This window comes from Bubalus kerabau, chromosome 4 (assembly GCF_029407905.1).
Source record: "Bubalus kerabau isolate K-KA32 ecotype Philippines breed swamp buffalo chromosome 4, PCC_UOA_SB_1v2, whole genome shotgun sequence".
NCBI lineage: Eukaryota > Metazoa > Chordata > Mammalia > Artiodactyla > Bovidae > Bubalus > Bubalus kerabau.
Window position 1 is genome coordinate 12,804,577 of NC_073627.1, and position 10,890 is coordinate 12,815,466.

Here is a 10,890-nt window from a genome sequence, read left to right on the forward strand (position 1 = left end):
TGCCTCCACCACCCCTGCTCACCTCCCCCACACCCATGAGGCCTTTATCACTCAACATCTGAATTTGTGATCACTCTCAGGTGCTAGATTCAGACCTCAGCCCCAAGAAGGCCAGGCCCCTGGGCGGTCCAGGGTGGTCTGGGGTCAGGGGAGGGCGCTGCCCGCCTTGGAGGGGGCATCCAGAATGCAGCAATACTGGGGATATGTAGGGGTCTGGGGGCGCTTGGCTAGGCCTTCCAGCTACAGCCAGCTTTGGCTGTGGAGGGCAGTGAGGTGGGAGGAGAGGGTGGAAGGCCTTTTCAGGGGGAAGGAGGAGGAGGGCAGGGTTCTTGCAGGCACTGGGAGCACCCCAGGAGACTGGGTAGGGGTTGCAGGTCTGGCTCTGTGTGGTGCCTTGTAGCCCCCTCCCCAGTCCACTCCCCGGCCTGACTAGGCGTGCCAAGTGAGACTCCATCCCAGGCCATGGACCAGGCACTATAAATACACTAACCGCAGCCCCGTGGCCCCTGCCGTCCCCAGCTCTGATCCCAGGCTCCCCTGCCTTCAGGGCAGGGTGTGGAGATGCCCCAGATGGCAATGGGGTGGGAGGACGGCGGTTAACAGCCCCGCCCAGGGCTCCCACAGCACTCAGCAGTCAGGATGTTAACCGCAGGCTTGGCCAGACCTGGCCTGGAATTCAGCCCAGTCCCACCTCCAGAAGAGGGTGACACTGGCCCCAGGCAGGGCATCCCTTCCCTCCAGGATGGACCCCAAGATTCCAGGGTAGAGGGGAGAATCGGGGCCACAGCTCAGGATGCAGGCTGGCAGTGTCTGTCCTGTCTCTAAGGCCCCGGCCTGCCCCTGATCCCAGCTGACCGCCCCTGCCCCACCTCCCAGACTGGTGGTAAGAACTGACCATTATGAGTGACACATGGAGGACCTAGCTCCAGGCCCCCCACAGGGTCCGACACCCTTTCCCTACCATCTCCTTCCCTCCTGGCTCCTTGCAGGACCCTGCAAAGGGGCAGAGGTGGGCAGGGGTCTCCCCATGTCACAGATGAGGAGCTTGAGGCCCAAAGCAGCTGGGGAGGGCCATGCCCAGGGTCAGGAAGTAGGACACAGCCCTGGGCTGCATTCAGCCCTCCCTGCCCCCTGCCGCAGCAACTTTGCAACCTTTGGCCCGGGGCTTCTCTACTGGGAGAAAGTCTCTTCCAGCCACTGCCCGACTGGCTTTCACCCTAAAGGTCAAGGAGTTGCCTCTCTTGGTGGCAGAAGCAGATTCCAGAAGGCTCCACCAACTTTGGAGAGGGCCAAGGAGCCTCTGAAATAGCTGCTCTGCTACAAGCCCCAGAACCAACCCGCCCTGGGGACAGCAACCCAAGAGCACTGTGGGTCACAAGCTGCGACTATGGGGGCACAGGACGGCCTGGTCCCCGCCTGCCAGCCCTCGGCCTGTGTCCAGACCCACATGCCCAGCCGGAGTCCTAGCCTAACCCAGGGGCTCCCGCCTGACTCTCCCGGAAGTGCGGAACCATGCCCTGCACACACACCCTCAGGGCAGATGCACCGCCCTCCTGAGCACCTGAGAGTGGGGCGGGGCCATCCTCCTGGAGCCCGTCTGGGTCTCACTCAGTCCAGAACCAGCTTGAGACCGTCCTGCACACAGCACGCCTCCCAGCTGGCAGTTCCTGTCCAGCCAGGATGACCAGGGCCCACTGGTCTGGGGCCTGGAGAGAGAGAGAGACCAAGGCCCTGGGCCCTGAGTCCTGCAGGAGGAGCTGGTGCTTCAGGTAACCAGGAAGGCTTCCCAGAGCGGGCAGCTTTGAGATGAGCCTTGAAGGATGGAGGAAGTTACCCAGCAGCTCCTAGGGGTCAGACAGCGCCACCCCCACCTCTTGGGAGCAGAGCAAAGGACCTCGCATGCATCATTAAATGTCTTGGAGCCTCAGTCTCTTCTTCCGTGTAGAGGTGTAACACCTCAAGGTGGCTAGCTACCAAGAGGCAGGGCTCAGACACGTCTTTCTCAAGGCCTGGGCACGGGGGCCTCTGCAAGGCTGGGACCCCAGGTACTAGGACAGCTGACCCCGCCTGGCTTTCTGTAAAGTGTCTGTCAGTCTGAGCCCCCTGTCTTTCTGCTGTCCTTGGACGTGAGGCACCAAGGTACTACCTGTCTCGGACTACCCTGCCCCCTGTGGACATAGGAGCCCCTGGGCTGGGGTAGGGCACAGGAACTGCGGGCCGCGCCCCAGGGCAGGAGTCTCCCTCTGAGCCCAGGCCCTGCTGGCTGACACACCCATCCATTCCCAGGCTCCTTCAGATACATCAGTTCTTCCAGTACTTGCAGAAGTTCCAGGCCTCAGGGCAGCTGGACAGCGTCATCCGCAAGGCCTTCCAGACCCTGGACAAGGACCAGAGCAGCTTCATTGAGTGAAATGAGATAAAGTAACAGTCAGAGCCAGCTACAGGGGGTCCTGAACCCTGGGGCCCTTCCCAGCCTATGGCTACCATGCCCACTCCAGAAGACCTGGTACCCCCCTGGGGCTCCAGCAGGCCTTGTGGGAGATGGGGCCAGGCCAGAAACAGCACTCGGCCAAGGCCCAGAGACCCCTCTGAAGCTGGGCCTCAGTATCCCCACTGTAAAGTGGGGAGCACCTCATAAGCCATTGGGCAACAGCCAGATGCCCCCTCAGTTCTGACCTGAGCCCACCCCTGACCCTAGGTACACCCTGTCCACCATCCCCAGCAGGGGACCCAGCACTGATGGACGAGGAGGCTGAGGCTGTGATCCAGGGGGCCGACACAGATGGGGATGGGAGGATTGACTTTGAAGGTGGGGCAGCAGAGATGATAGGGGAAGGAGTACCTCTCAGTACCTTCCTGCCCCCCCACCCCTCCATCACTCACACTCAGGCAGTTAGCTCCACGTCCAGTGCCCATTTTGGCGCAGAGCTGACCAGGTTCCCCACTGCCAGGCATGGACCCTACCCCCCGAAGCTGCAGCCACCTGTGGTGGTCACCATCATCCCCAATTCACTGATGGAGAAGCTGAGTCTGGGGGATGCTGAGTAGGCTGAGGCATTTCACTGGGTCCAGGGGAGCTGCTGCAAGTTTCTGAGCAGAGGAGGGATGGCCCAAGCTGGCTTTGGGGAAGGTCAAGGGGACACAGAAGATGGGGGGGTGCGGTTCCTGAGATGTGCAGAGATTTGAAGCAGGGACCAGGACCTGAGAAGCTGCAGAGGTGGGTGCAGAAGGAAGGAGGTTGCCCAGGAGGAATGGCATTCGTGGGGCTTGCAGGCCTTCTCTGGAGCTCCCCATGGCTGCTCTGGGGATCTGCATCATCCTGCTGCCCACCCATCCTCCCCAGATGTTGACCCCAAGCCTGGAGGATGACCCTGGGAACAGGCAAGCACGGGCCAGAGCCCCGGACAGACTGGGGGTGGTGCCCGTCCCCACCACCCCCAGCCTCCACTTTCTGCCCCCAAATGCCAGCAAAACTTGACCTGTAGGTGGTCACGAGGCTTAACCGAGGGGCAGTCTGGCCAAGGGGTCCATTTAGGACAAGCCTCCCAGCCTCTCTAGGCCTCAGTTTCCCCACTGAAGGTGGGATGGTCATAGGAGCCCCTGTTCTGAGGCTGTGAGGGGAGGGTCCATCGTAAGACCCAGGGTGGGCGAACACATCACCACCAAGCAGGCTGGACACAGGGCACGTGGCAGCAGTGAGGGGCACTCGGGCAGCCAAGTCCTTCCTGCTCCACACCCAGGACTCGGGAATACAGGATGCAGGGGTCTCCTGCACCGTGGGGTCTCCCATCATAAAGGAGGCTTCCCGTGGGGCCTGCAGGCCTTGGAGAGGTACAGCCAGGGGGTTATTTACTAGAAAATCTGTCTCCTGCTCTAGAATTTCCTGAATTGATCAAAAAGGAGAAAAATCCAAAGAAGACGTAGCGCCACACTCAGCTCCGGTCAGCTGAGTGTCCCCCAAGCAGCATCATGGGATTCGAGAGGCCCTGTGGAGAAGGCCATGGCGGTGGACACAGCTTGGGCCAGGAAAATGGAAGAAAAACAGCATGGAATGAACTGAAGCTCATGTATTTGTCGGGGGTGTGCAGCATCAGCTAGGGTGGGGTCATGGGTCTCTGGGTGGCAGGTAGGGAGCGGGTGGCACGGGGGGTACAGGAGTGAAAATGGGAGGCTGAGGGGTGGTGCATCCAGCCTTTGCCCCTTCTTGTTCCTACACCCTTGGACGGTGGCCCCTCCTCCAGGCCCAATCCCTTCCAGATGGATCAGCCCTCCCAGCTCAGTGCTTTCTGGGCCCAGACCCGTGCCACCCATCCCCGCATACCCCTGGCCCCAGGCTCCCCTGGGCTCTGCACAGGTTGCTCACCAGGCTGGGTCCAAGGCCACCTGGAGTCCACAGTGAGGGGACAGCATCAGCCCTGCCCTCTGGACAAGTCCAGGGCTCAGATCTCTGCTTCCTCCTCCTCCCCATGAGACCTCCTCCCTTCTCCCCAAGCCCTTCCTCCTGGAGGAGTCCCCCCACCCCACCTGGCCTGCCCCAACCACTGCTCCACCCACACCCGCCCACCTGGCAGGCTCCCATCTTGCAGTTTCAGCATCTCTCTCCAGTACTCCAGACCCCTGCATCTACTCTGGCTACATGATGCCCTGTCTCGTGGGATGGAGGTGTCTCAGACTGCACCTACCCAAGGCTGAGCTCCCAGCCTCCTCCCGAAGCCCCACCCTTGGTCTTCCCATCTGTTAGAACCATGTCATTCCTTGGCTTTCAGGCAGGAAGCCCTGTGGTCACCGTGTAGAGAGGGTGTGAGTGTGCTCCCCACTTCATCCTGGGGCTGGTGGCTGGGACAGCGCTGGGCCCCCATCTCAGCCCCTGTGTCCACGGGGGTGTGGGTGGGTTCTCTCCTCACAGCCACCATGGGACTCCAGGCCCCCTAGGGTGGAGGGACCACAGGTGGCTGGGTCACCGCAGGGCGAAGGCACTGCCCTCGGGAGCCCCCGAGGTGGGCTATTGCAGGAGCGGCAGCCCGTGAGCCAAAGAGCCATCATCCTAGCTCCTCCCCTTTAACACCCGCCTGTAAGGCAACCCAGCTGCCTCTGCCCTCCACACGCATCCAGAGCCCCACTTCCGCACCATCCAGGCCACCACCAGCTCTTGCCTAGATGACCACCTTGGGCTCCCAACTGCCCTCCCCGCCTCCACCCTCCAACAATGGGCTCTCAACATAGCAGCCAGAGAAGTTCTTTTAAAATACAGTCAGACCTGTCACTCTCTTGGAACTTTCCAGAGGCTCCCCTGTCATGCAGTTGAACCAAATCCTTGGGATGCCCACATGCTCCCTGACTTCAGACCCTCCCACCCTCACTACAGACACACTGGCCTCCCCACTGCTCCCCAGACAGGAACCACGCTGCCCAAGAGCCTTTGCGTGGCTGTACCATGCTTCCCTAGGCATCTGCATGACTAACTCCCTCATCTCCTATGTTTTCCTCAAATGTTGCATCTCAAAGAGGCCAACCCTACCCTGTCCCACATTCCACTCTCTTGCCCAGCATCCCACATTCTTCTTGCTCTTCTCTCCATAGCGCTCCCATCTCCTAATATACCACGTGCACACGTGTCAGTTGCTTCCGTCCTGTCTGACTCTTTGCCACCCTGCGGACCATAACCCAGCAGGCCCCTCTGTCCATGGGATTCTCCAGGCGTGAATACTGCTGTGGATTGCCATGCCCTTCTCCAGGGGATCTTCCCAACCCAGGGATCGAACCTGCATCTCCTGCATTGGTGACAGCTGGGAAGCCCCTAATATAACACATCACTTGCTTATATATTGTTTATTATGCACAAGCAAAGCATCATGGGTTCTGAGATTCCAGAAAGGAAAGTCCAAGAAGCGAGCCTAACACTGGCACAGGGTCCCTGCCAAGTTTTGAAGCTGATTTAAGACGCTTGCTCCTTGGAAGAAAAGCTATGACAAACCTACACAACGCATTAAAAAGCAGGGCCATCACTTTGCCAACAAAGGCCTGTGTAGTCAAAGCTATGATTTTCCCAGTAGTCATGTATCGATGTGAGAGTCAGACCATAAAGAAGGCTGAGCACCAAAGAATTGATGCTTTCAAACTGTGGTGCTGCAGAAGACTCTTGAGAGTCCCTTGGACAACAAGGAGATCAAACCAGTCAATCCCAAAGGAAATCAACCCTGAATATTCATTGGAAGGACTGATGCTAAAGCTGAGGCTCCAGTACTTTGGCTACCTGATGTGAAGAGCCGACTCATTGGAAAAGACCCTGATTCTGGGAAACATTGAGGGCAGGAGGAGAAGGGGACAACAGAGGATGAGATGATGGCATCACTGATTCAATGGAAATGAGTCTGAGCAAACTCCGGGGATGGTGCAGGATAGGGAAGCCTGGCATGCTGCTGTTCATGCAGTCGTAGAGTCGGACACGACTGAGCGACTGAACAACAGTGCGGGAGAGGCTGAGTGGCTGAGGAGGGCGTCCAGTGGTCTCCTGGGTCTTCAATATCTACTAGAGAAGAGGGTCTTTGCTTGTGGGTCCTATGGGGCTAGGAGTGAGGGGTGAGGACAGGGGAACCAGGTCAGCCCTCACAGAGACGAGCCCAGCCTCAGCCAGCCCAGTCCCTATCCTAACTGCTACTACAGCAAAAGTAATTCCCCTGAACTGAGGTCCAAATTCAGGTCAATGCAGACCACACCTGACCACACTCATTCGTCTGCATGTTGTCTGTGGCTGGTTTCATGCTATGCTTAACTAGAAGGTCACAGAAAGGCTTAAAAAAAAAATCGCAAAGATACAACATGCAAATGCCATGTAGAGAAAGTTGATGTGGCTGCTACCGTCAGACAAAGGATACTTTAAGGCAAGATGCACTGCTAGGCAAAGAGGGACGGTTTGAAAAGATAAAGGGTCAACACCTCACCAGGAAGATACACTGCTCTAAATTTGTATGCACCTACTAACATAGCCTCCGAACACATAAAGCAAAAATGGACCAACTAATATGAAAAAGAGGTGATGCAAAATCACTGTTGGAAAGTTTCGCATTCCTCTCTTAGGAACTGATAGAGCAAGTAGGAAAGGAATCAGTAAGGATAAAGCACAATGAATTAACCAGAGGAGCTAGAAAGCCAAAGAGATTTTTCTTTGGAGGCTGAGGCCTAAGAGATGACCCTCCACCCAGGGTATAGCGCCACCCAGCCCACTATCCCTACCCAGGGAACAGGAATGGCATCTCAGTCCCCCTCCTTTGAGGCACACCTGAGCAGGTGGAACAGTCCCAGCAAGGCAGGCCCCCCTACCCCACCCGCACCATTGTAGCCTCCCAGGGACACGTTTTCACCAGCTGGGATGTGTGGGATGCCACCACAAGGCCAATGGGCAGGTTACAGGCAGGACAGAGACCCTGGATGACACAAAGGCCCAAACCAGTTAATGTCAGGAGCAAATTATTATGGGCGACAACAAAAACTTGAATAAAAGTAAAGTGAAGAGCTTGAATAATATTAGGTTGGTACAATGTAATTGTGGTTTCAGACCATGAATTTTAAATTATAACTAGGCTCAAACAAATCTTTATTAATCAAAATAGGAACCATTACAATCAACACATTTCTGCCAACGAGAAATAAGTTTGTTTATTCCCATGGCATAAAAATTGGTGCTTCAGATTCGACGAACTTTTACAAAGCATTTTCTGCCTTCTGTTGGTTGTGAAAGCATTCTCCCTGCAAAAAGTTGTCAAGACCCTTGAAGAAGTGGTAGTTGGTTGGTGAGGGATCAGGTGAATATGGTGGATGAGGCAAAACTTTGTAGCCCAATTCGTTCAACTTTTGAAGCGCTGGTTTTGTGACATGCAGTCGAGCGTTGTTGTGCAGCACTGGGCCCTTTCTGTTGAGCAATGCCAGCTGCAGGCATGCAGTTTTCAGGCATCTCATCAATTTGCTGAGCATACTTCTCAGATGTAATGGTTTCACCAAGATTCAAAAAGCTGGAGTGGATAAGATGGGCCACAAGCCACTAAACATTGACCATGACTGTTTTTGGAAGTGCTTTAGAGCTTCTTCTCAGTCCAACCACTGAGCTGGTCATCACCGGTTGTCATCAAATCCATTTTTTGTCGCACGTCACAATCTGATCATGAAATGGTTCATTGTTGTTGGGTAGAGGAAAAGAAGATGACATTTCCAAACAATGATTTTTTTGATTTGTGGTCAGCTCATGAGGCACCCACTTATCCAGCTTTCACCTTTCCAGTTTGCTTCAAATGCTGAATGACCAGAGAATGGTTGACATTGAGTTCTTCTGCAACTTCTCATGTAGCTGTAAAAGGATCAGCTCCTATAACCTCTCAGCTGGTCACTGTCAACTTCTGAGGGCCAGCCCCTGCACGCCTCAGCTTCAAGGCTCTCATCTCCTTTGCAAAACGTCTTGAACCACTACTGCACTGTGCGTTTGTTAGGAGTTCCTGGGCCAAACGCATTGTTGATGTTGCAAGTAGTCTCTGCTGCTTTACAACCCATTTTGAACTCAAATAAGAAAATTGCTCAAATTTGCTAACACCATTTCCCTAGTCTAAAATAAATATAAAATAAATAGCAAGTAATGTCATTAGCCAAAAAAAAAAGCGAGAAATGTGCATTAAAATGATATATAACATAACTACATTTATTTAAGAATGTATTCCAATATCAAACAGCAACGTTCAACAATGTAAAACCGCAATTACTTTTACACCAACCTAATAGAAGAATATAATCAGATTGATTATATTCTTTGCAGCCAAAGATGGAGAAGCTCTATACAGTCAGCAAAAACAAGACTGGGAGCTGACTGTGGCTCAGATCATGAACTCCTTATTGCCAAATTCAGACTTAAATTGAAGAAAGTGGGGAAAACCACTAGACCATTCAGGTATGACCTAAATCAAATCCCTTGTGATTATACAGTGGAAGTGAGAAATAGATTTAAGGGACTAGATCTGATACAGTGCCTGATGAACTATGGATGGAGGTTCAGGTTCATGACATTGTACAGGAGACAGGGATTAAGACCATCCCCATGGAAAAGAAATGCAAAAAAGCAAAATGGCTGTCTGAGGAGGCCTTACAAATAGCTGTGAAAAGAAGAGAAGCGAAAAGCAAAGGAGAAAAGGAAAGATATAAGCATCTGAATGCAGAGTTCCAAAGAATAGCAAGGAGAGATAAGAAAGGCTTCCTCAGCGATCAATGCAAAGAAATAGAGGAAAACAACAGAATGGGAAAGACTAGAGATTTCGTCAAGAAAATTACAGATACTAAGCGAACATTTCATGCAAAGATGGGCTCGATTAAGGACAGAAATGGTATGGACCTAACAGAAGCAGAAGGTATTAAGAAGAGGTGGCAAGAATGCACAGAAGAACTGTACATAAAAGAGCTTCATGACCCAGATAATCATGATGGTGTGATCACTCACCTAGAGCCAGACACCCTGGAATGTGAAGTCAAGTGGGCCTTAGAAAGCATCACTACGAACAAAGCTAGTGGAGGTGATGGAATTCCAGTTGAGCTATTTCAAATCCTGAAAGATGATGCTGAAAGTGCTGCACTCAATATGCCAGCAAGTTTGGAACAGCAGTGGCCATAGGACTGGAAAAGGTCAGTTTTCATTCCAATCCCAAAGAAAGGCAATGCCAAAGAATGCTCAAACTACCACACAATTGCACTCATCTCATACACTAGTAAAGTAATGCTCAAGATTTTCCAAGCCAGGCTTCAGCAGTACGTGAACCATGCACTTCCAGGTGTTCAAGCTGGTTTTAGAAAAGGCAGAGGAACCAGAGATCAAATTGCCAACATCCGCTGGATCATGGAAAAAGCAAGAGTTCCAGAAAAACATCTATTTCTGCTTTATTGACTATGCCAAAGCCTTTGACTGTGTGGATCACAATAAACTGTGGAAAATTCTGAAAGAGATGGGAATACCAGACCACCTGACCTGCCTCTTGAGAAACCTATATGCAGATCAGGAAGCAACAGTTAGAACTGGACATGGAACAATAGACTGGTTCCAAATAGGAAAAGGAGTATGTCAAGGCTGTATATTGTCACCCTGCTTATTTAACTTATATGCAGAGTACATCATGAGAAACACTGGGCTGGAAGAAGCACAAGCTGGAATCAAGATTGCCAGAAGAAGTATCAATAACCTCAGATATGCAGATGACACCACCCTTATGGCAGAAAGTGAAGAGGAACTAAAAAGCCTCTTGATGAAAGTGAAAGAGGAGAGTGAAAAAGTTGGCTTAAAGCTCAACATTCAGAAAACGAAGATCATGGCACCTGGTCCCATCACTTCATGGGAAATAGATGGGGAAACAGTGGAAACAGTGTCAGACTTTTATTTTTGGGGGCTCCAAAATCACTGCAGATGGTGATTGCAACCATGAAGTTGGAAGATGCTGCTCCTTGGAAGGAAAGTTATGACCAACCTAGATAGTGCATTGAAAAGCAGAGACATTACTTTGCCAACAAAGGTCCATCTAGTCAAGGCTATGGTTTTTCCAGTGGTCATGTATGGATGTGAGAGTTGGACTGTGAAGAAAGCTGAGCTCCAAAGAATTGATGTTTTTGAACTGTGGTGTTGGAGAAGACTCTTGAGAGTCCCTTGGACTGCAAGGAGATCCAACCAGTCCATCCTAAAGGAGATTAGTCCTGGGTGTTCATTGGAAGGACTGATGCTAAAGCTGAAACTCCAATACTTTGGCCACCTCATGCGAAGAGTTGACTCATTGGAAAAGACCCTGATGCTGGGAGGGATTGGGGGCAGGAGGAGAAGGGAATGACAGAGGATGAGATGGCTGGATAGCATCACCGACTCGATGGACATGA

At 52.8% G+C, this 10,890-nt stretch overlaps 1 protein-coding gene across 1 annotated transcript; it reads left to right on the plus strand.

Annotated features, from left to right (window-relative positions):
- The first annotated feature begins 1,387 nt into the window (after positions 1-1,387).
- PVALEF (parvalbumin like EF-hand containing) lies at positions 1,388-3,924 on the plus strand. The gene is given in 6 exon segments (XM_055579592.1): positions 1,388-1,502; positions 2,287-2,301; positions 2,304-2,421; positions 2,699-2,737; positions 2,739-2,809; positions 3,878-3,924. Coding segments are annotated over 6 exon segments (405 nt in total).
- The last annotated feature ends 6,966 nt before the right edge of the window (positions 3,925-10,890 follow it).